Genomic DNA, 26,986 nt, shown 5'->3' on the forward strand with positions numbered 1-26,986 from the left:
CCTAAGCTGCTTAATAAAACTTTAAAATGAAGTACAGATGGTATATGAATATAACTATACCATCATTCTGCTGGTTTGTCTGGTTCCTTTATACCTTAGTAGATGTTTTACTTTTAAGATTCAGCACCAGATTTCTCCTTGACACTTTGGGGACTTCATGTTTATCTGTCATTTGCCATCCATCGACTTTTATTATTATCCTCACGCAAAGAGAAAAAACATCTCATGAACTAACCGCACACTGTCAGCTCCTGTTTCAAATGTATAGCACTAAAATGCCATATGTTGAGTGTTGTTATTTTATAAAGACTATTGTTTGACAGACTACACTCACACACTCTCTCTCTCTGCCTGCACATGATTCCGCTAGTGGTATATACATTGCAAACTACTGCTGGCCCCATAACTGCCTTTAAAGGTAGATTCAGAGTGGTTTCAGACTGCCTCGTCATGGTGTTCTAATGACTCAGGTAACTCTAATAGTCCTCAATATAATGAAGAGATGATAATAAAAACATTAACAAATCAAATTATTACAACACTTTTGTTCTCCTACTTCCCTCAAACATTCATTTTGATGACAGATTCCTATTTTTAGTGCTGTGATTAAATTCCTCCCTGAAGCATGACAATATCATACCACCAGTCTGTATTTTCCAAAGTGAACCATACAGTTCTTCTTTTATCACCAGTGCAGGTCTACTAAACCAAATAAGGCTCACTTTTGGGGGCTATAGAGCAGTTTTGTAATCCCTGTCCATTTTTGCAATACTGACTAGTCACAGAAGGCTTGGAAATCCGGATGTAACAGACAGCTCTTGAGCAAAAAACAAGTTGTACAATAGATCTGATAGTTTCACAGACATATTTTTAATATGGGATCTGATATCTATTTTCACAGTTATACATTTTCATTTATCCTCTCATTTATCAGTTTTGCTTCATAGGCAGGCACACTGATGAATGCTGTTAATGACTGCTTTTGTGCGATCCCTGCACAGATTTGTGTACAGACTACACTGTACAGTTATCTTTGGCAACTTTGTATGGATTATTACCTAAACATAATACAATATTTCAATAAAGAATTAAGCTTATGAAATTAGTTGAATCTAAATTCCAGCTAATTAACAATGGCTCATCTTACAGATCATATTACGCAAATCTTAAAAACATCACTATTTGTGTGATTTTCAGCTATGACCTGGTTCCCTAGTCATTCAGAAAACAATGCTGGACTTCCCACCAGGAGGGGCCAACACGCGCTTCGATGGATGGGGGAGGCTGGAGCCACTGCTCACCGCGTCACCTGGGAAGGAAATAAACAAAAATACACTGTGAAGTGACCTTTAGTGACCTTTTAGTTACATTGTTAATGCTCCACAAAGCAACTCATTTCAGTTAATGAAGTGAAGGAGAGATTCATTAAATCTAAAATGTCCTGATGCATTTCCTACACTTTTTTGTTTCAAATCGCTCATAATAGTGTCTCATAATATAGCTGAGGCTGGTAAACTCTGCTGTTATTGAGTCCTCATATGTATCTGCTTACACATCTGCTATGCAGGGATGTAGGTTTCGTTCCAGAACTGGGGGGCATTTCGAGTCCACCGAGTTGGGGAGGGGTATTTGATTTCACCCGTACATCTTGTAAATAACAACTATAACAACTATGCAAATTATTCACGCTCTCTCAATATTGGGTGGGACAAACCTACGAATATGTTGCGAAGAATATATTTCTTCTATGATTCTATGATTGTGTATGGTTTACTATTGTAGGTCTGAATATTAAATGTATGTAAATTAAATCAATATTAAAAAACAAACAGATTTAAATATTCAATTGAACAACACTAAATTACTGAATTCATACATATATCATAGAATAGGAAATGATTGCTTTGTAAACTGACACTGTAGGCACGGTAAATAAGTGTCACAATAAATTATTGGTTTCAATCTCTAGTAGATTCTGACCAATCACTCTCTAAACAAATGTTATTTTGCGATCTCTCTAAAGCTGAAATTCACACATGGGTTACACAATCTTGCTGCAACAGCAGTGCAAATAGACTATTTCTGGCATATAGACAGGGAAGTGCATGTCATCACTGGTTTGGGGTCGCAGCGCAAGGACAACTGTAGAAAGGTTTTTGCACCGAGAGGTTGTACCAACCTTGCGCTTCACAGGTTACCTGCAAGTGTGAACGTGGATTGGTGCAAATCTCTTCCTGCATGCCTTGGAGTCCCGTTCTGTGAAGACACTGTAATAACCTCTCCTTGATAAGGCTGCCTCTCCACAGCGCTGGGTTTCCCCACCTGAATTGCATTCAGGAACATACATTTATGTATTCAATATTACAAAAACAGCAGTGAAGCACAGCAGTATTGCATTGGGAAACAGTCAATCCTTTAAAGAGAGATCTCTGACCACAAACCATTCAAATAAAAAGAACATTGTGTATCATGTATAAAACACAACTGGGCTGATTAAACCATATGGGTTTAGTGATTCAAATTCCACTAAATATACTAGGAGCAGGCTGTTACTGAGAAAATGACAGGTAGTTTTTTTGGTCAGTCTAAACGTTTTAGTCAGAAATGTGACAATTTACATTAAACATATAAATTAGTCAATAATATGTTAAGAGTCTTTTATTTAAAGCCTACATAATATGCCATATTCTGCTTTTGAGTTTTGATGTAGAAGAACCGGACAAAAAGCATAACTGATGATAATTGTTCTTCAGACAATACATTTCAATGGATCCTCTACTTAAATTGATCTGATTTATGGTCCATTTTGTTATAACTTGTCCTCTCCATACATCACTTCTCCTATAACTTTCCACTTCAAAATGTTTCTCTTGTCCTTGTTGCCTGTACCACCTCCCGTGCTTTCACTTGACCCCCTTCTTAAATGTTCTGGACTTTGGTTATTTGCCTCTCCTGCTATCTAATCCTCCAAATTTGAGGGCCAGGCTGTGGAACTGCACCCCCACACTACCTTCTTCAAATTCTTCCCCCTAGACCTCCTGCTCATGTCCATGTTGAGCTTCATCTCTTCCTTTCACATCTCCTTCTTTTTCTCATTCTGCACCCTGTTCTTCCTTTATCATTCAACTCTCCAGGCCCAACCGTCATTTCCCATCTTTTCTCCTAACTTCCCACTTGTTTTACTCCATCATATACATCTCATAATAGGGATGAGCCAGTTACAAATTCACCAATTGGAAGATGAGATTACCTGCCATTTGGTTCACTGTTCGATGAAGGCAATGTTTTCAGTACGATACCAATCACTCAGGTTCTGTTAATCTGAGTCACAGACACTGTATGCTGATTTGTTGACATTCACTAATTTACTCAGCTATTAATGCTTGCGTGGCTTCCACACGTATGTACATTACATAATAGGGGAAATTACTTTCACTCAGTTGCACCGTTGATCATCCACAAAAAAATAGCACATAGCTGGATCCATATCAGTCTACACAGCAAAAAAAAAACTGCCGCTGAAGATAAGCTTAATGTTTAAGGCACTTTTCTCATTGGTTGCAGTGTTGACTTGGAATCGTCCCATGAGCACATGTTGCAGGTGTGTGTGCTTCTATGAAGGTCAGATTTAGGATGGGAAAAAAGGCAGAACTAGTGCAAATTAATTAAAGGGGAAGGTGTACTTAAAAAGCCTACTAGGAAAGATATTGGTCTTGGACTTCCATTCTGTTTGTTTCCCTTGATATCACCCCCAATTCTCATGGGCCTAATTCAGTTCCTTCCTTTCCCCATAATTACCATCATCATTTCACTTCCTTTACTCTCTAAAATGCCTGAGGAAGCTGTTAATTGCCAGTGCTTGACCTTCCTCATTGCACTATCTGTGGAAAATGCTCTACTCTGTTTTCCTGCCTCGGCTCTCCGCTCACAGTGACTCACTCTCAGATTGTCTAATTCCTCTTGATTGCTGTGGAAATCATTTTCCACTCCTCTTCTCACTCTGGATTTTGGGATGCCAAGCCCTGCGCCTGCATGGTTCTCTCCCTGTCTCTCCCACATATGTTTTCAGGTTTCATGGAGTATCTATCACTCTGTTTCTTCATCCAAACCCCTAAACTGTTGCCCCCTACAAATCTGGGCTGGAACCTTTATTTTTGCCTACATCCGTGACTTGTGCTGTCTATCCCCCTTCCAGTGCATTTCCTGCCACTTCTAAACTGAGATGGTTCAGTTCCTTTATTATCCCTTCACTCCTGGTTGCACCCTTTTCAACCCTTTTCGTCCCTTCACCCCTTCACCACTTTCACGTCAAACTCAATGTTTTTCTTTTTGACACACTTTTAATCCATTCTTCTTCTTACTTGTCCATCTTTACCTCTCTATATCCACTTCCCACCTATAAGAGCCTTGGTGTCACCCTTGATCTCTGTTCCATCCATCTCACCAACATTCATACCTCCTGCTCTTGCCAGGATGTGAACGTGAACTCACAGGATCCCTGGTAAGGTCACAATAAGGATGCCTGGCTTCTCACCTGATCTCTTTGGTTCACGCGTCTATATACATAGTCAGAAAAAGGTCTGCGGGGAATGAACCTCCCCTCCCCAGGAACGACCTGCAAGACTCCATCCTCATAGACCACCTTCCCCCGGGAGATTGTCACCACAGGCACTCCATGACACAACATGCCTTCAAAGATGTTGTGGTCCACAGCCTGGTGGTGGGTTTTTGCTGAAATTGTCCTGCGAATAGAAACAATTCATAGATGCACACTCCATTTCGATCCATCTTGGTAGCTGGAATGTCTTGTCCCAGTATTATTTTGAATGGAAAAAAATGAAAATACCTTAACATAAAACTGTCCCAAATAAACTGGAAATGTGTGTGTCTTTTTTAACATAACAGTATGCTAATGCTGCCATTGACTTTGGAGCTTTAAATAGTATGTTATTTTATGATAAATGTAGCTGCTAACTTGGTCAAATTCACTACAGTATAAAAGCCAGGGTAAAATAAGTAGCCTGGTACATCAACACCAGTGACTCTGTTTGAAGGGTATGTATATTTTCACCTGACTTATTATCTGCTAGTTTCAAATAAGGCTCATTCTGTTTTGATTTTTTTGCAGGCCTCTTAAGGTGCTTTGAAGGTAATCTGTTCAAAGCCATACCCAAGAAATATATGGCCAGTTTTAAGGGATTTTTGACTGTAGTGGTGGAAGGAAGTTGTATCTGGCATACATATGTACATTGTAAGATTAATCACACACATGTTCGTGTTATAAGAACATCGAGACGCAGAGAGAAGGAAGAAAAGGTGAACATGTAAAAATTGTGATTTTTAATATAGATGTCCAACTAATTACAAACAATATATAAAACTGGATATTTAAAAAAATAGCAAAGCCATGCTAAGATATGAGTTTCCTTTGCTTGAACTCAATGAAGCTGGGTCCTTTAATGGTCATAATGGTCTCATAACCACCCACTTATGCATGTTATTGTTTGCTCTAAATCATACTGTGCTTATGTTATGGCTATTATCCAGACTGACAGAATAAGAAACACTAATAGTCAGAGATTACATTTTCTACATTCCACAGTTCTTCATATTCTACACCCCAGCAAAATATGCCTGTTTATATTCCTCCAGAAACACAGAGACTTTCCAGGTGCAAATGGGAATAGGAGAACATAGCATTTAACTTAAATTAAACAAAGAAAATCCAGTGTAAAAGCAAACGAAGATCAAACTTCTTATAATATATACGATTATCTTATAAGATAACCATAAGACAGTATATGATTATGTGATAGAGCATTTTAATGCCCACAATAATGTTGAAAATGTAATCATTTATATATGTATTTGTGTAACGCAAAGTGTTATAGTTTGACATTTTCCAGTAAATTGCTGAAATCACCGAAAACCTTGTCCCTCCTGAGGATCAATAATAATTTTTGATGTCCTCTCAACTATGCCAGGGTTATGGATTTAATTTCATGATTTGCTATTGTTTTCGAACCAAATGACTGTTACAAGTAAGTCTTATTAAATGCCTCGCGCAAATCAATGGCTCACTGAGTGTTGCAAGTTTGATGTGGTCGAGAGTATATTTAAATTCCTAAAGACCAACGCAGCAATTCTTCAGAAAGGCGCTAAAGTATTGCATTCCATATAATCTATTGTTTAATTCCACACATAGAATAAAACAATACCTTGCTCAGCAACAATGCACCATGAGAACCTCAGGATTATGAAACAAAAACAAAGGTGAATATTTATAAGAGTTGAACACAGCACGTAACATTAATCTAATGCTGCATTTTGTATTCATAAAATATAGATATAAATCATATGCATAAGCAAAAATCTGGTATGGCACCTAATGAATGCAGTTTTTTTCATGTAAATATGCTTCATTCGCCTATTGTGTTTTGTAAAGGACCTTTTCAAGTGAATTGTGCAATTCATTCCAGTTGTAATGCTTTAAACAACTGCAATAAAAACAATATCAGAAGGAAGTATAATATATATATATATATACACCAACCCTTTAAGATTAAAATGAAAAATATTAGTCAATGTATTTATTAATGTAATTTTAATTAAAGGGGCAATCAGCACCATGTATATTGTGGCGAAATCACAATAACAACAACAACCACAAAATCCTGTCGTAGATTTCCAACTGTAAGATACAGACACCGACAACGAGATTAGGTGTGGCGTAATAATGAAAATGAACAGTCATCGTTGTCAGAGCATACATAGAGATTGCAAAAAAAAATATTTTAATGGCACAGCTATAAACCATGCTTATACAAGAACTCAAATCATATTAACGTTAACTTGATTTGCTTTGAATTTGCTGGGTTTCGCTCTCTCTGCTGTGCATACATCAGCAGTTTCTCATTTGCCTTCAGGGACCTACCCCAGATTCAATAGCAAAATAAGCAGCACGGCCTGTATTACATAAATCTAATATTTTAGCTTCAAGCACACTGAGAGCCTATGCTGGGTCTTTGCAAGCCATCATTATATTTAAATAATAATCCCAGTTTGCTTGAACAGGTCTGTGTGCATGTGTCTACACATGTGGAAAATAGCTGATGAATATGCCATAATTGAATGTCACAGCATACTGTTTCTGTCTAGAGTTTGGGAATATGATATGTCAGTTGAGGCTATGAAACAGGGGTAAGGATGATACAAAAGCATTTTTCCCCCACTTGTATGGGCAATTGTATGTAGTATATTGTAGGTGGATATTTCTCTTAGTAGCAGGTTAATGGTGATAAACACAGATCAAATGATTTCACTACTGGTAATGGTATACATTATTATTTTAAAGTAAAATGATAACTATAACACCAAAGCCATGTTTCTTTTAATCTCATGCTGAATAAAATAGTATGTTTGGTTTATTTTTCTTTACAGTTGAGACTGTGACAGAAAATGACATCAAACTATAGTCATATACTAAATGGAGACCATAACCCTGAGAAAATACTGTTCTTTCAAAGCCTTTTTGTAAGTCGCCGCCTTACTTTATTATTAATAATTGCAGGTTTCATTTATTAAGAAAGAACTATTCAGCTAAAATTATTAAAAAAGACCATGTGTCTCTTGCTTTTCTTTAATTGGGAAAAAGCTTATAGTGGGATATTATTTAAAGCATGGGCACCCTCTACTGTTTACTATTTAAATAATGTTTCCGATTCACCATTTTTCTACAAATAAAGAAAAGGAAAAGACACAAAGCAAAGCCATTGTGTTCATTGTTTTACATTGTTTCTGTCTGTGGCCTTAGAGGACTTTGAATGTTTTCTGTTTTCTTTGTAATTGCATATGAAATATATGAAATATATGTATATGTAAATCACTCAGTGTCACTGTGTATTTAATTCAAATGTTTTACAGCATCCCTAGGGCCCATTTAAAGCAAAATATAACCTGGTGACCTTACTCATGCCAACTAAACCTCTGTATCTGGCCAATTTTAAAAACATGAAAGTGTCATTCTTTTGTTTAATTTAATTGTATTTTGGTAGTGCCTGGTGGAAATAATTCGAACCTTAGGTGTCCCAGTATGAAACAAGTTAGCTAACAGACTGGTTATTTATATACTGTAAGTTATTTGGTAGTATAAGTAGGTTAATAAAGCTTCCAAAACAGAAATAAATAATGAAAAATAAAATGAAGAAAATAAGAAGTGGAGGAGACAGTGGATCAATATCCTATAATAAAATAATTAGCTTCACACAATCATTTTCTCACCAAACTTCCCAATCATTCACTACAAACATATATTTTTACATCACTAAACAAACCAGAGTTGATGTGTGTACTGCACGCTCATCAGGGCTTTTTAAGGTTTAAGGTTTAAAGTTTCCTCTAAGAAAAATACTTTTTATACCCCAGGCTAAAGAAACTCACTGAATAGTAGATACACACTTTGTAATTTTACTGAAAACCTCAAGTTCGGATTTTCACAATACTCAGCAAAATGTTGCCTAGGACTGCATATTGTCATTAAAACTGACCGCGTGACAGAAAAATTGCACGTCTTACCTGGTGGCACTGGGGTCCCACACAACAATATCAGCATCACAGCCTTTGGCAATTCTTCCCTTCTTGGGATAAAGGTTAAAAATTTTCGCTGCATTGCTGCTGGTGACAGCTACAAATCGATTTTCATCCATTTTTCCAGAATGCTGAGGAAAAGAAATTAAACACAAAATACTGACAGTTTCAATATCTTTCAAATTAAGTGTGATTACATTTTGCCATAGGATTACTATGCTAAATGTCAGGCTTCCTATAATATCAGAGCATTTTAAAATATACCTTTCAACCTAGTAAAGTATTTAAAAATATCAGCAACAGGAAGCATTTATTTTTGACATAATCTGGTTTCATTTAAATCAGTGTTGTACATGCACAATTGTGTTGCTCTAAAAAGAGCAGCAAAAAAACACAAAAAAATTTTTTTTCTTTATATCTATATTATTTTAAATATACTTAAAAGTTACTTGAGTGAGTAAACTGCTCATGTGCAGAAATATCCTTTATATCAGGGGTTCCCAGACCTGGTCCTGGAGGAGCCCCTGTCCTGCTGGTTTTTGTTCTAACCAAGCATTCAATTAATTAACTGAACCTTTAATTGAACTAATAATTTCCTAAATCAGAGCCTTTTCATTATGTTAAACAGTAGGGGTTTTATGTTAAGTATAGAATTCTATAAAGAACCGACGATTTTTTTACACAATTTAAAAAGGTAAATTAAGTAATTAAGAGATAATTTGGAACAAAAATCAGCAGGCTTTGAACCACAACTGAATCTAGGCCAGGGGTGGTTAACCCTGGTCTTGGAGAGCCACAGGTCTTGGAGAGCCGCTTTTATTCTATCCAGATTGTTAACTGCTTAATTGAACCAATTGTGGGTTAATTAGGCAAAATGTCCCTGTGTTCAAGGTATCCATTAATTGGTAATTTTGAGAGACCTGGAAATCCTGCAGGATTGCAGCTCTCCAGGACCAGGGTTAGCCACCCCTGATCTAGGCCATAAGTGATTGGCTAACTTGAAATCATCACAATCATTGAGCAATAAATGCCTTCAAAAAAAGTATATACATTTCTCAACTCCTCTTGACACATCCTCTGATCAGTCAAAGATACGAGTTCTTCCTACTTATAAATAGGTCAATCAGCAGCTGTTGTCTGTCATTTGTTGTATTAAGATTGATCATTCACTTTTCTCTGATTCATGACACGGGTACATTTTTCAAATTTAACTAGAAATAATTTTTAAGGATTCTGAGATTATGTTATAACCACAGTTGAAGTGAATATCTAACATGGAGACTACTAGCTGTCTGATTAAAATAAAAAAATATATGTATTTTAACTACAAAAAAAAAAATACATCTCTTTTCATTGAGCTGAAAATAGCACTTTTTACAGTACAGCAAACCTCTCTGGATTTATGTTGCACTTCTTCACAGTTTTCTTTTTCTCCTTTTCTCAATAAATGCTGCCCCTTGATAACCACAGTAAAACGTGACTTTACTGACAGCTGTTACATTCAAATATACTGTAAAATCAATTAAATTGGACTGTATTACAGAGACTGTCAAAAACTGTGCTGGTCCTGTCCTGCAGATTTATGTCTACGAGAATCAAAGTTAAGATCATCAAAATCATTTTGCTAATGAACGAGGTCTGACTCCAGTGATAAGAACCAATTGAATTAACCCACAGAGCAGCCAAACTCATATCCGCCTGATTAATTGAAAACAATGTATTAGAGTAATTACAAAAGCAATGCTGGAAAGTTTGTTAGATTGTGTCATTGGAAATCTCCTGAACAGAGATCCTTATTTTAGGGTGGCAGAAATGGATTTGTAGCTGCGTAAATTATACACACACACACACACACACACACACACACACACACACACAACCCCAAACAGTCTGTTTTATTTATTATTATTATTATTATTATTATTATTTTTTTTTTTTATGTATCTTTTTTTTCTTTCTTTATTATGTTTGGACATGAGTGATACATCCCAACTGATCTCCTATATGCGCACAATTGTATGTTTATATCTTAGCTTGTCGACGTGTCATCGGTCCGTCTGTCTGTTTGTCTGTAAAATTGTCCACCTGTTGATTTAATTGTTTGTTTACTCTGTTGGTTGTTTGTCTGGCTGTCTGTCTCTTGGCCACGGACAGTCTTGGATGGGTAGGGAAGGGTGGGTGGAAGAGGGTGTTTGTGGAGTTAGAGGGGTTATTGGGGAAGGGTAAAGAAACTGTTATTCTGTTTTTTTGTTTTTTTTTATTAACTGTTAAAGTGATGAAATAAACAATAAAGTTGTCCTCCTGCGCAGGGGAAACTAAATAAAAATTCTTCCTTCCTTTACTCCTGGAATGCTGCAGTTCAAACGCCTGCTCTTCCATTCACCACTGGCAATATCGAATACCTTGGCATCAATATCTACACCAATTTGTCAGACTTATTTCATCTCAATTTCACTCCACTTATAAAAACCATAGAAGATGATCTGAACCGATGGATGAACTTACCACTCTCTATTATTGGCAGAATTACAACAGTTAAAATGTCTATTCTACCCAAAATTAACTATCTCTTCACTATGGTCCCAGTACAATCTACAACCAATTGGTTCCAAAATTTGCATCAAAATTTGTATCATTACTACCTGGCTAACCAGCTACAATATATTACAAAATGGCTATACTCAAATAAACAGATCAATCTGTGGATAGAAATTGAACAGTTTGTATGCAAAGAAATTTCAATTAACGACTTACCATTCAAGCCCAACTGTTAAACGTCATAACTGTTTTAAGAGCACTGTAATCTCCACAACCCTGACAGCTTGGTGGAAAATGAACATAATCACTCATTCTACCATGACACCCAGCAAATTCACCCCAATATGGTCTAATCCTGACTGACGCCAATAGTCTTCAGCATTTGGAAAAGGAAAGGTATCACACAATTACATCATATATTTGAAAATAATAACCTCCTTGCATTCAATGGTTTGGAACAGAAGTTTGGTATCGGTAAAGAACAATATCTCCAATTAAAAAATGCTATCAAATCAAAAATTAATATAATCAATAACAATCTACAACCCCCCCTTTCATGGAAACAATCGATAAATTAACCCTCTCCAAGAAACCATTATCTGTATTATATAATCTCTTATCCAAAAATGACAAATCAATATCCCTTCCAATTGGCGACTGGGAAAAAGATTTAGCAATCCACACTGATACCAGCTTCTGGACACAAATCTGCAAGAATATACACCGATCAGCCATAACATTCTATGCAGTCTTCTATATGGAATAACATCGTAAAAGTATCCACTGCACCATTTCTTTTCTTGGACATAGGGCTGTAGTATTTACTCACCCAAAGCTAAAGCTAAAGCCAATGTAGTCCTATAATGAGAATAAATGTATGGCAAGGACTGTGTGGCTGACAGCAAATATGTATGCTTGGATGCTGTCTTGAGTTATACATATAGCTGCATTTTTATTGCTAATTTCTCCTCATACTGAAGACCAAAAATACAAGTCCAAACAAGGTAGGCCTAATCAAATTCCATGAATAAAAGGTAGGTTTCCCAACAACAAAATGCAGGTTATTGAACAAAAAGAACAGGTAATTGTTTCAACAAGACGGTAAATTAAATCTGTCCGTGTCAGGATGATTAATGATATAGTGCATTCAACTAAAAAAATCAGCTCGGTTGCCTATAACAACAAATAATACTGCATTTCTTTTGAAAATTATACTTATGTGATATGTCTAGCTTAACCACTTCTCGATTTCTGATCTCAAGAAGAAAACCAGTTTCTTAAATAATTTGCTTGTTAATTACATTGTCCCTTAAAACAGAAAACAAATCTCCACAAGCAGGGTGCTGCATCCATTCTTTAATGCTACTTCAATAAAGACATTGTCCATTTCATGATCTAGGAGTAAAACAAATCTGGATTGTGTGGCGCATTGCAAACTCACCACGCCTTTCTCCCATATGACTGACATGCGGTCTTCCACTCCATTCACTCCATTTGGGATTTTGGTGAAGTCGTCCTTTCCCAGGGCTTTCTGGCAGATGGAGAAGGTGCAGTTGTCAGTTCCAGTTACACTGAGGTCGTCGCTGTTTGCGAAACAATAAAGCAAATTCTTTCAATGTAAATGTGCTTGTCTCCTTTTCCCATAAAACGTGCTCTTTTTCTTTCTACCACTCAGTGGCAATAAAAAAAGAAGTATTCAAATAGCCTAATCAGTATTTACTACCTAGAACATCATATTTTCCAACTAGGTCAAAGTAACAGCAAATATTCTACAGCCCATCTTGTTGGATGCAGCTTAGACTTCTTCCACTGTTTTCCCCAAATAATTTAAAAAGTTTTTCAATGTGACTACTTCAACAAGAAACTGTTTTACCATAGGAGATCTTACCATGAGATCTTATGCATTGTTTCATAAGAAAATAAAGATTTCAGCTCAGTTGTGACATTCCCATATCTAAGGATACACAATACTCAAAAAGAACATGGTACTCTTATTATATTCTTTTATTTGAGCTATTTTGCACCCTATAAGGAAGACTTGTAATTATTGTACCTTTTCTGTGTCATCAGTGTCTTATATTGACCTCCCCCACAAAAGAGATTAAAAAATGATAGGGTCCAAAATATCTTATACTAAACAAATTCCTTTTTTATTTTTTATTTAACCTGACATTTTTTTTTCTGCAGGGGAGGAAACTATTAAACCCTGGACCTTGGCCTTGGAGTTAAAATTTCTCTCCTCCTAAGAGTTCACACTGTCCTGTACACTCTGTCTCTGTAAGGTATTCTGTCGTAGTTGTCTTGCAGAGGTAGCTCAATCAAATTCAAGATGGACTGATTTCTGTCACCTGTGAGTGGGATAGGTCAAAAGTGCTTGACTTGGAAGCGAACCCTTACTTGGCTAGGAGGTCCATCAGGTAGCCTGGCGTGCTGGGGTCGGGCCTGAGTGGGGGTCCCATCACAAAACCAGCAGCATGAGCCCAGTCCTTATTCCAGTAGTGAGAGCCATCTGTACCCAACCCTGCAGCAATGGGCTCACCGAACACCACCCTTCCTGTTACAGCATCAAACCATACAATTCTACTGCTTAGAGACTATTTTCCTGGCAAGGCGAAAGAACAACACCCACTGAAGTGCTCTGAAATGTTTTGTGCTGATTGACCTGGCAAGAGAGCCAGATAAACCTTGAAAATGGGGCTTGTGTAAAGAATGCCTCTCCTCTCTTACCGGGTGAATCCGTTTTTTCTTCCCAAGGTGCCAATTAAAATACGACCCTCAGTCAGTGTCATTCTGTACCCCTCCCAGACAATACCATACAAATAGTACACTGATCATTTTGCACTGCACCAAAGTGTAACCCGTCTTGTTATTTCTGACTCCAGATCTATTAAATGCATGTCTGTCCAACTTCATCAGTGATACTAAATGTGAATCAGTTACCCATATGAAAGTCTCAAGGCATTGAACTAAAGGGCTAAATAGACATCTACTATCCCATTTGAATTCCATTCTTTCCATTTTGAATTAAATCTCATATAACAGGTATTTTCTCTCATATCTTTCTCAAGTCAGTTTTGTTGCTTTTCACCATAATTGCCTCTATTGCCTAAACTAATGGCACTAAACGAAGAATTGATATTCAACAAATGTTACTGCAAGTATCTTTATGATCTTTATGTATTCTGTCTGTGAGGCTCGTCTCTCGGGGCTCTCACTGAGGCCGTTACCTGCTCTCCGGGCGCTGGAGACCACTTTAGCAGCCGACTTGCTCATCACGTGGACCACATAGAGGGGGCAGTTGACAGAGCTGGCGATTGTAATGGCTCGCTGGGTGGCCTCCGCCTCGACCTCTTCAGGGCGGCACAGCTCGTGCCCTTCGGGGCCTGTGATGCCCAATGAAAGGATCTTCTTGGCTCCCTAAAACACACATTTCATGAGAAGGCGTTTTTTTGAGGGCTGCCATTTTTGAGTATTGAGTCCACTTACTGTCAGGTATAATAACCAAAAACAACTGCCAATGACAATTTGTATTATTATAATTATTAATTATTATTATTGTTATCATTAATCATGTTATTATAATAATAAATATTATCATAATAATAACAACAATTTCCTTGTTTTTTCACAGATTGCTGCATTACGGTACATACATTTGCGGAACTTTGGTAAAACAATATGACTATTAAGATGATCATTATTATTTTTATATTGAGATCCATTTAAGAAATACTGTGGCAACAAATAGTTCTAAAATGATTAATTCATGGAAATGTGATGATAAATAAATGTATTGTAAGTCTACCCTTCAGAGTTCCATGTTTTCTTTTCAAACAGTGCTTCAGCAAAAAGAAATACCATCAATGAAGTAATATATAAACATTGTGTACAGCTTGCTTCTTTCTTCTTCGTTCTTTCTCAAAATTTCAGTTTATTCGCAAGGGAAGGAAACTTTGGTGTTTGGTTCCACCTAGTGCTCATTCTATTGAATCACTAGAACCATATGAATAAACAGAGCACAGTGCTGTGTATTTTAGCATTTAAAAAAAATGTACTCTCAATTACCATATTTGACTTTCTGGGATTAATACAAGTAAGTACTGTGTTGCTTTATTTTGATTTCACTTGTTTACATTTTGCTGTCCATTTAGTGGATTTTTCTAAAACTGCTGGTTGTTCACAGTGATGTAGTCTTTGGCTTGGCCTAGGAAAAGTGTCTGTATTTCCAAGGAAAATATAATTTGTTTAACCATTTTACTTGGTTAACATAATAAAAAAAGTTCGTTCATTGAGGTATGTCTAATACAGAAAAATGTATAATCATATCTACAATTGTAGTAGTTTTCACAAACTTAATTTGAATGTTACATCCAATGTATTAATCTTGTCTTTTCACATTTCAGCCCAAAAGAAAACTGTAAAAATTCAAATTGTCCAAATATTTTTATATAAATTAGTGTTTATCATGTTGACTGTGCCTTGTCTAAATGTCAAAAATATATTTGTACCATTGTGGCAGCAAGATTGTGTGACCCATGTATGAATTTAAGCTTTGTCTATCGCTCCGGAGAGGACAGGTGCAGTAGTTGATTTTTAGAAAAACGTTTTCATCCAAAGCCATAGAGAGAACAGAAGACAAAAGCAGACATGTCATATAGTTTGGGGTCGCTCATTGAAGAGGCCCAAAATACCTCACCCGTACATGAGGTTACCAAACAGCACATAATGAGACAAGCTTCTACCGGTCTGCATCAGATGCATCCCTCTGCAGACACACAATACAAATTTAGTACAGAACATATGTTCTAGTAAAACCACAAGAAGATGGGGAAGTGGGCACACAACCCCCCTTTGCCTATCTAGACATGCGTTAGATACGTGTGGAATATAAATAACGAAATGGCAACATATGTCTCCATATTTGGGCATAAAATAGAAAACATTGTGTTTAAGCTTAATCAGGAAGATAGTGAGGATATCATAAGATAGGGAGTTGTCTCCCCCTTATTGGTTCAAACTCACCCGGTCCAGGATATCGCAGTATGTATATAACATCATGTAAGCTCTATGATTTTAGGGAGGTAAGGACAGAGACCTGCGTGTCTGTGTGTATTACTTTTCTCCAAGCAGCTTGAATAAAGACTCTGTTTGATTCAATCTACTCTACAGTCTGATTTTTCGGAGAGCAATTAAAAGGGGATTCTTCACTCATTGATGTAGTTGCCCGGCAAACAAATGGAGTCATCTTATATGATAGTACATAATTTAGAAAAACTTTAGATGTGTCTTCTCAACTGGCAATCTCCAAAGTTCTTCGTTATAGCTGAATAAAGTATTTTGGTATTATTCTAATTAAATCAGGCCCTGAGTATTCCTTGTCTGACTATCTATTGAGGGAGTACATTTCTCCCTATCAATCAAACTCTGAAAAAATATATTAAAAAGCATAGCTTCATGAAGAATATTTATTAACCAAAATATATTATAATTTTAATAGTTTTGAATGCAATGTATGGATACTTTCAACCATAACTGCATATATAAACTGTGGTGCCTAATGTTTCATTATGCAAAAATAACAACTGACAAGGATGTATATTTTATTCTTACATTGTAGAGTAAAGCTACACAGACCACATTTCACACTACATTGATGCAGAGCCCATTTCCACGTCCACATCACATTCTTCACAGTCTTCAAATAGCTTTTGCTGTGTATAAGAACCACTACACTTACAGTAAATATACTCTTGATATATGTTTAGTCTGTTCCTCAAAGAGCTTGACGAGTCAAAATGAAATGCTAACAATGGCAAACATGGTGAAAAATCAACACAGGCTTGTATATTAGAACAGACAAGCAAAATAACTGGCTCTTAAGACTCATGGCAAGATAGGAGACTGCCACATAGACGTGTAGCAGTTCTTTACTGTGCCATTGATATCAAAGTCCTTCCTCAGCCTCCTATTCTTTCTGAGCTGAGCGTTGGCAGCATTTTCCACGTTTGTTTGGATATGATGCTCTTGCCGAATTCACTGGAAAGACATTCCAGTAACTGTATTTCTGTTAAATGATATTTAGGGCTATGCTTTCCCTAGGGTCTTTTCAGTATGGGTCAGTGTGTTTGGAGTTAAAGTAGCAGGACTGAACAGTATCTTTACAGTCTTTCAGCGTGTCCATAAAAGATGTTTTAGATGACGCCTGCAGTCTGTTGGTCTTATTTTAACTTTATTGTTTCTGTGGATTCATAATTGTTTGGTTTGTTAAGTTGATTAAGTTGTGATTGTTCTACCCTTGTAATGTGGTGTATATGAAGAACATTGAATGTGCTTGAAAAACCATTGCAAGTCACCTTGGATATAGACTAATTATGTATTCTTAAATTAGTTGATAATACACAACAAAGAACAACATAATTTGCTTTGGGAACAAAATGTATAAAATTGGAAACCCTTGTCCTGAAACAGCGCCTACTACAAATAGACTGGAATTTATACGCAGAATGTATTTATTTCTTTATTTATTACTTATATTCAAACTTCTGGCTTTGATCATAAGTATAGTGTCCCATGGTAGCAACCATGTTCTAATTTTAATAGAATCAACTTTTGTTTTCTTTATGCTGTGCAGTTCTTTGATATAATGAGGTCCCAGTATCTTTGAGTTGCAAATCTGACAACATCAAGTCATTGTGAATTAAGCTTGCTATTTCTGAGAATAAGAATAATTGTTTAAACTTGTATAGATTAATTGCTGCATGTTTTTAGTTGGATCTTGTTTTGAAGTGTATTTTACTGCATATTTTATTATTATTATTATTATTATTATTATTATTATTATTATTATTATTATTATTATTATACCCTTACCCTTACAGTTTTTACAAGAAACATTTTCAAAGCACAGCAAAATACAATAAATCTAAAATCTAAATGCAATATACAATATACATACATCCTAGTACAAAATACAGTTAAAGCCAACTAAAGTTGCAGGAAAATTATAGAAGTGCTAACAATTTGTAGTTAAATGCAGACAACACTCTTGCACATTTCACTCAAACCTAAAGTTTTACAGTTTTTCAGTGTGGGGACTTAGAAGATGTGCTCTTATTTTCATTTCATTTAATCTAATTTCATTAAAATCTCTTCAAATCAGAACACACAACCATCGGCAGAGTCTATCTCCCTGCAAGGGCAACAAATCACAAATCTCAAAGCAATGAAGAAGGCTTGAGGAGGAATCCTCACGATCCAATGAAATGCTGAGATCATTCGTCATTACTACACTACAGAAATACTTATTGAATATATCAGTTCATTGTAGGAGATATATAATGCATGATTGCATCTACATCTTTTTCTTTTCTAATTTGTTAAGAGTATTATAACATTGATAGAGAATCAATGCAGTTAAATGTTACATTGGTAAGGAGCTAATATATGGAGTTGCTTGTGTCCACATGGGATCTCCCCTGCTGTAGTGTCTCCCTCTGATGAGCAGCAGCGACTGTGGCTTTGGTTTGTGTTCGTGTTAAAAACAGAGACAGATCAACACTGCGAGCGACACAGCCCGACGAGGACAGGATTATTTTATTCTTTGTGCTTTACATGACTGTAAACAGCGTAATACATACACGTTTCTGTTCAGAGATATTAGGAAGAGCTAAACGTGTAGAGACAACATCATATTCAGACAAGCATGTTCCCATAAGAATACGTTTCCATGCGCAACAATAATACTAAATAGCGAATATGTATTGATATTATTATCGTCATCATTTGTGAGAGTATATATGTATTTTAAACGACACAGCGAGACTCCCTTAACTTATTACTCTTACTACAGATATGTAACTGCAAACGATACTTTTTGCCGTATTATTTATAATGTACTTATCAGACGTCCTTAAGCCGGGCAAGTTACACACGTTTCACGATTAATCATCCAGATACAATATAGCAGCTTATAATTGAACTAAAGTGCGCGCGTCTCAGTCATGGCGTTTATGGACGCATTTATTAAACCAGTCCTTCATGTTTTAGAGGGAAACCCAGATCTGCTGTATTTATTTATTCATTAACTTGTAAATGGACACGTTAACTGAATCGTGTTCCCTTCACACTGACTGTCTCTGCGGATTGTCCTGCACACATTCACACAACACAGCCTGAACACCGGCCAGTTATTCATACACTATTAATAACATCGGCTCCTACCGATCAGATTATTATCCTTCAGTTGATTTTAACTAGTCAGGCACTGCACCGGTCCTGTGAAATCCAAGTTTTTAATGCACTGATATTAAGTGTAAGCAGTCATTGTTTCTGTACGTGGATCTCACTCTATGCTGCTAATAAAACTGTAATTTCTTCGTGATCCCACACGGAACTTGAGATTATATCTTCCGACATAATGTATCTGATCTCTTCCCTGTCTGTCTGCAAGTCCAGCACACATCTCCGCTTCTGAAAGAGAAGTATTTCCTCAGTGGACGGACGTTAGGGACACGTCCAGCACCAGCAAGTTAACCGACACCAAACACGGACGCGTCCGCCAGTGGAAACGGGGTATATTAGTCACTTGACTATATAACTACAATAAACAATAAATCAAAGCAAAGGATCAGGATTGCTTCACTTGTTAAATTCCTTTCAACATTAAAAGCTGTGAAATGTTATTAGAATACACATCATTAACTGCTCTGTTTAAAGTGATGTAAATTAGAAAATATTTGTTAAAGTATAAAATAATAATAATCACTGAAAAAAAAACTATTTGAATTCCACTAGTAATATGAACAATTTCAAAGTCGAAATTTGAAAAAAGTGCAGTTTGAGTATGTGTACCTTGAAATTTTGTGTTTTTGTTCTTTTAATTGATCAAGATCAGGACAGTGAATGAATTAGATTAAACTTCAAAAGGCAGTTCATTCAATTCAATTTGAACTATAACAGTGAGACTTGTACACCTGTATTGTGTAATATAGGAATTAAAATGATTTTGCTACATTTGTATGAATTGTAAAAGGTTTGTGAGGAAAGGCTAGCAAATAATTGCAGATAAACAGTAGATTCCCAAACAATACCTAAGAGAACCGAATGCATTTGTCCCACCTGTAAATCACAAAGTTATACTTTATTGTGTTTGGATTTTTAAAAAGTAGGAAGTGGCTTCTAACAATAAAATAAACCACTATAGATGTATACGTTGCGATTTGCAGATAGGTCAAAGATTTTATTTGGGCTCACCCTGAATACATAACAAAATATAAATATTCTGTAGTTTTATATGACATGGAGTATTCCTAAAATAATGGATTAGGTACCAGAAAAAAACTTTTTTGTGGAAAACACGTCATATCCAAGAACAGGGATGCACCAAGAGATCAGCCAGCTGTATTTGTGGGCGATTCACGATTTTAATCAATTTTTTAAAAAATTTAAAAATGCCTCTAGTATGCTATCCATAAAAAACCCCCAGAAACAATTAGCAAACATGAGAAAAATTATGTCAAACAGAACAGTGTTCCTTTAGTTTTATCTGACAGGTTTTTTGACACGAAAACAAGCCTGTCTACTTCCCCAAAATATTTGTGACTCAGTAGTTCATATTTGGATCAATTGTTTTCAGCACTTCATGAACCCCCTGCTTTTCGACTATGTAGATGGGGACCATATTTTTCACAATATGAAATATCACCACGTCTGTAATTTCCTTCCACCCTTCTTGTCATACGGGATGACATGGAAAATGAAGCAGCTAATGTTAGCTGCCTGTTACCAGGGGTTTAGGGAGTGGGATAGGAGCTCACATCTGTATCTCGCAGTGCCACACAATCCGCTCCCATTCTACTGCGTGTTTCTCTCACATGCACTGGAATAGGTTTGTTGTGCTGCCACTTTTACTTGCGATAGACTTTCTACAAACTTTACACAGCACAGTGGTTTGCTCGATGTCCAAACCAAAACACTTCCATATCACTGAGGTGACATGCCTGCCTTTTTTTTTTTTTTTTCGTCAACGTTGATTGCTGCCATCTTTGTAGTGTGTCTGACTGACTGGCAAATTAGCAATAGATAAGCAGATGGATAAGCAGCGTAGTTAGCGGAAGTGGGGTACAGAAGTTGGAACCTACCATTCACTGTCATGTAATGAGCGTAAGATAAGATGCAGCATTTGCACACATCATAACATTCAATCTCAGTTTTGCGATTCAGACATTTTACACATCGTGCAAAAACATACATTTGAATTAATCAAATTAATTTGATATATCACCATGTTCTAATTTTAACTGTAGGATATTGTGGTCCAGGACGGGCCAGAATTGTAACTGGGTAAACTTAGCTTCTTTTGTACTTATCAAAGAGTTTAAGTATGGAGACACTCTTTGTCATTAAAGTGATTTCTAACATCAGACATATTGGCTCCCCCACAAGACAGTGAGACAACCAGCTTTATTAGTGGAATACAAATACTATAATGTATACGTGCATGTGTATCTTCAGAAGTGCATTAAGGGTGCTGCATATTTCACATACTATAACTTTCTATGGTAACAAAACAGAAGTTCAAACATCAACTCTGTGCCCTGCTGTCAAATGTTCCGACACCTGTTTGGAATTAGAGCACATGTCTTCCTAAGCTATGACTTGGTCAATGAGTCATTTTAATCACATACCATGTTGCTGTAAGAATTAGCCCAACTGTAAATAGCAAATCCGCATTGTAGGATGTGGACATGGGTATTAGATCAGCTCGGTCTCCCCAAACTAAACAAATCATTTCATTCTTTATAAGGTTCAAAAGTTTGAAAGGGAGAAGTTCTTTCTAATCCTGGAACATTTCATATTTATTCAAAGCAAGACCAACCAGTCTAGTAATAGTAACTCCGCTGCACTGGTTTGCACAACTTCTTTGGCAGAGCAGTCCATTATATAAACAGCTGTTTAGATGAATTTGCTCAGTGTAAGTCTCCTGTCACTCAGCCCTTATTCTGTCAAAGCACTCTATAAAAGCTGATATAATCTGACAAATTCTTCACTACTTGAAGACAAGGTTCAGCTTGGTCAGTTTCCCTCTGGTCGCGCCGTGTCCCAGCTCAGCAATAGGAGTATGGTTATGCATTGAAAGTACCAAATATAAGTGACTGCAAAATGTGGAAAGAAAAAAACTACAATACCGACTACATGAAGGATATGTCAAGCTATGATTTGTGTTGCACAGTAAAATAAGAATATTCATGACCATATATATCCTACTTCTACTTAGGAAAAATTACACAAAATAGTATCAAAGATTACTCACCTGTACTCCTCACTGCTGCTATATCATTACAATAACAAATGCATGCAGATATTTAAAAGCCCCATCTTTGAAATAAATGGGTCGTGAGGTAAGTTCTGTTACTATTAAAGTTGAAAAAATCCACTGCTGTTATTCCCTCTGTGTTTGGTATCTGGGATCATTAAACTGAAGCAAAGCAGAAACACTGATTTTGCTGATCTACTTCTATAATTCAAATTATCGTTTCAAAAGTGCATAGGGTCATGACCCCAACAGCATTTTTAAAAAGCATTTTTAATATGTGAATAACATTTTGAATAATGGTGAGGTTAAACAATGACTACAATTTCAACCCTAGAGGTGAATATCCTTTCTGAGAAGGGCTTTGTTTTACTATACAGTTTGTATTATCCAATATTTTACAATTACTCTTACAAATTAAAGAGTAACTTGCCAGAGGACAAACAGTATTTCTTAAACGGTTATAATAAGCTTTCTGAGTAAAGGCTTACTGCCTTCAATAACCATGCCAAAGATTACTATTGGGTTAATTTGAATAGAAGGAGAAAGCATGTAGCACAAAGAGATGGTTGTAATGATAGCAAACTAGCTGAAGAGAAATGCTAAAACAATATAAAATTAAACAGAGAGACACAAATAAACCTTTACAGTCTAGGCAAAAATCAGAAAGAGCAAAATTGTTAAGTAGATTGCTGCAAAATAGAGGCAATTAAATAACAGTACAGTCATCCACCAAAGTTACGTCGTAATTGGTTCAGAGACCAGCGACATAGGTCGAGACAGATTTTTCCATGAACGCAATGTTAAAATGGGGAGGGTGGTTCTAGACAATCAATTCTGACCAAGACAAAAAAATATATTTATACTTATGAAAAAATTACAAAAAATATGAAATCTGACAAGCAGAGAGCAGGGGGATGATTTTGATACAAGTGCTGACTCCAGAATGAAGCTCTGGGAAGTGATGCCAGAAATAAAAATGCACTTGTAGCCCAAAATGATGAATCCAAATAAATCAATTTATGTGGTGTTTCCACCCTCCACAACATTATGTGTTGTTTCCACCCTCCATGACCTTAGCAACAGTATTGAAAACAACAACACATGCCTGCTCAGTGCAGCTGTCTTTAGTTCCTGCTTGTTCTTGGGGCGTTTTGCCTTCATTTGTGCCTTAGAAATCAAAACAAACCAATCAGAGAGATAGTAAAAACATTAGTTGTAGCCAAATGAACTATTTGGTACATTCTCAAAAAGAAAGAACGCACTGGAGAGCTCAGAAAAACCCCTTCACAATAGTTGGCCAGATCAAGAACACCCTCCAGGAGGTAGGCGTATCTGTGTTAAAGTCTTCACCAGAGTAAATACAGAGGGTTTACCACAAGATGTGAACAGGAATCAGGAAGACCAGATTAGAGTTTGCCAAGAAACATCTAAAGACCCCTGTACAGTTCTGGAACAACATCCTATGGACAGATGAGACAAAGATCAACTTGTACCAGAATGATGGGAAGAGAAGAGTATGGAGAAGAGAAGGAACTGCTCATGATCCGAAGCATACCACCTCATCTGTGAAGCATGTTATGGCGGCCAAGGAAACTGGTTGATGATGTGACTGCTGACAGAAGCAGCAGGATGAATTCTGACATGTTGAAGGCTAAATTATCTGTTCAGATTCAGCCAAATGTTTCAAAACTCATTGGACGGCGCTTCACATTGCAGATGGACAATGACCCGAAGCATACTGCGAAAGCAACCCAAAACTTTAAGGTGAAGAAGTGGAATGTTCTGCAATGGCCAAGTCAATCACCTGACCTGAATCCAATTGAGCATGCATTTCACTTGCTGAAGGCAAAGCTTCACGCCCCAAGAACAAGCCGGAACTAAAGACAGCTACAGTACTGGCCTGGCAGAGCATCACCATCTGGCAATGTCTATGGGTTCCAGACTTCAGGCAGTCATTGACTGCAAAGGATTTGCAATCAAGTATTGAAACTCACAATTTAATTATGTTAGGTTGTCCAGATACTTTTGAGCCTCTAACATTGGGGGGACCACATATAAAAATGGGTGTAATTCCTACACCGTTCACCCAATTTGTATGTAACTACCCTATGAAAGTCTTTAATGATGACAATTGTGTCACTGTCCAAATATGTATGGACCTAACTGTATGTGGTTGGCTACCACAGAGGACAGGAATCTTGGGTCAGGTCCTCTTGAAGGGTATAAGAGTCGAATTGTCTGCCCATCACCAATGGTAATAACATTCTAAGTCTATCTGCCGCTAACTGATACGAAATGAAACGGCAGCAGGGAGGGTTTCCGCAGGTAGACAATGCTTTGTCAGTGCTATTTTAAAGAAAGGGTACTTTTTAAAACTTAAGAAGGTACCTGTGTAACAACATTGAATACAGACCAGCTGTGAATGAAGGAAATGACTCACCTCTGCTATCAAATCTCCATTCTCTGCGTGAACCTGCGCTATGGCTCCAATTTCTTTGCATTGTGAAAAGACAGCATACAGCTCATCGTCGTGCAGCATGAAGACATCTTTATAGGCCATAAACATTTTGAACGAGTTGACTCCTTTTTGTTGGGCCAGTGTCTCCATGTCCCTTTTAACCTGTAGTCAAGATGACATCAAGATATGTCAGTTCATCATAAAACAAACTGAATCATACATTTTGCATCCATTAAGAATAATCTATTGCAGTCAACATGGCAATTGTACACTCCAACCAAAACTTAAAACTTGAAATCCATAGAGTAGGGCTTAATTAATTTATTTCAATTGACTAATTTCCTTATATGAACTGTAACTCAGTAAAACCTTTGAAATAGTTGCATGTTGAGTTAATATATTTTTATGGTAATGTAGTGCTGGGAGTAGCACTACTTGGCCAGGAAGCAAATATTACACCTCTCAGAAGCCCTAGGAGGAGGATTCATGCTGTGGAAACACCTGACCTGCAAGATGCCCCTGATTGTCCAACTTCCAGTATAAAAGCAGGAAGTTGGATTCCTTTGGTGTGGAGAGGTGGAGAGGTGGAGAGAAACATTTGGCTTGGATTTGACTACTCTTTTGGACTGTTTGCTGTGTCTGTCTTTTTGATTAGTTGCATGTTTAGAGAGGGATCTATTTTCACAGTCTAGTTAGGCTCAACCAGGAGCTAGGGTTTTGTTTTGGTGCACTCTTGATCCTGTGTCTATTTCCAGAGGCCCCACCTATTTCAAGAGCATCGTGGCAACCTCCCACAGTATGACATATATAGTAACAGTGGGGGGGTTAAGTGCAGCAGTGCTGGGGCTCTCAGGCGTGTTTAAGGTACACAATGGCAGGAATGTGGGGAATGTGTTTATGTGGAATTTATGTGGAATTTATTGTAAAGTGCTCAAACCAAAAAGAAACACAAAAAAACACAAACAAACCCTACCTCCAATTCTCCTCTTCTCTATCAATCTCCAAATTCTCTCCAACACTCACGCTCCACACCCAGGCTCATCTCCTGTCTTCCCACCTGAAGAAGCCTAGCGCTTACATTTTATAAAGGCATGGATCCAGTGATCGTGGGAACAGCGGCTCAGCTGTTCCGCTGGAATTTCACCTCCACCTGGATCTGGAGAAGCACGGTGCAGTTTGGGGCGGAGCCTCACCACACCACACAGCACGGTGTCACTATATATATATATATAAAGAAACCACTTAACATTGATTTATGAACTTGGAGTGGTCTCCAGTGTATTCACTACACTACCTGTCAAAAGTTTTAGGACACCTCAATTTTTCCAGTTTTTTTTTAAATTTACGCAGTTTAATGTCTCAATGTACTCTGAAATTAAACCATAGAACAAATAAACAATTGGAGATAAAAAATAAATAATGGAATAGTTTTGTTTAACAAAATTTAACCCCTTAAGCTGACAAACCCCTCTGGTACCCTTAAAAGGGCACCAAATCTGTGTGCTTCTCTTTAATCGCAGCTGTGTTTGTTTGGTATCCCATGAAAGCTGAGACTCTCAGCTTTGTAACAATGTGAAAATTTAGTTTTTTATACCCCCCCACATTTAAGCATTTACATTCTGAAATGGGGGTGTGGGGGGATACTTGGTCTAAGTAGGAATACAAAATCTCAGACAATATTGACAATTATGATCAATATTGTCTACTGATCAATACAAGACTATCCACTTTTTGGTAGAAGCAACACACGCCTGTCAAGATGGAAATCTGTGTTTACAGTGTAGTAATACACAACGAGTCTGAACTTCTCTGTGTCTGATAGAACATCAAATAATATCTGAAAGTTCTGAACAAAACAAGCCTATTTGCAAAGAAATCCAATCAAAACTGAGTGATCTGTGACCATCTGAAGGAGCATTTACCCCCCTGGGCTGTGAATGACGGTGGGCGACACGGAAACTGTAAATCGGATGTGTTTGAGAATGAAGTGCGCTGATAGCCAAGAGAATAAGCTTTCAAACGATGTTCTCATTGTAGGAATACAGTGTAACTTGTGTAACACTGCCAAATAATGCTTAAGAGGGTGTAAT

At 36.9% G+C, this 26,986-nt stretch overlaps 1 protein-coding gene across 2 annotated transcripts in view; it reads right to left on the bottom strand.

Moving 5' to 3' along the window:
- Window positions 1-851: 851 nt before the first annotated feature.
- dpys (dihydropyrimidinase) overlaps window positions 852-26,986 on the bottom strand; it is a 35,188-nt gene continuing 9,053 nt past the window's right edge. Inside the window, exons 3-10 of one of the 2 annotated variants that reach the window (XM_066690986.1) lie at window positions 24,879-25,058; window positions 14,352-14,541; window positions 13,522-13,678; window positions 12,566-12,707; window positions 8,575-8,717; window positions 4,535-4,742; window positions 2,199-2,322; window positions 852-1,309 (exon numbers count right to left, since the gene is read on the bottom strand). In XM_066690986.1, coding sequence (XP_066547083.1) covers window positions 1,221-1,309; window positions 2,199-2,322; window positions 4,535-4,742; window positions 8,575-8,717; window positions 12,566-12,707; window positions 13,522-13,678; window positions 14,352-14,541; window positions 24,879-25,058 — 1,233 coding nt within the window. In that variant the 3' untranslated portion in view covers window positions 852-1,220. Of the gene's footprint in view, window positions 1,310-2,179; window positions 2,323-4,534; window positions 4,743-8,574; window positions 8,718-12,565; window positions 12,708-13,521; window positions 13,679-14,351; window positions 14,542-24,878; window positions 25,059-26,986 lie in introns of both variants that reach the window. The other variant, XM_066690987.1, reaches the window with a different exon arrangement.

This window comes from Amia ocellicauda, chromosome 18, assembly GCF_036373705.1.
Source record: "Amia ocellicauda isolate fAmiCal2 chromosome 18, fAmiCal2.hap1, whole genome shotgun sequence".
In the NCBI taxonomy this organism is placed as follows: domain Eukaryota; kingdom Metazoa; phylum Chordata; class Actinopteri; order Amiiformes; family Amiidae; genus Amia; species Amia ocellicauda.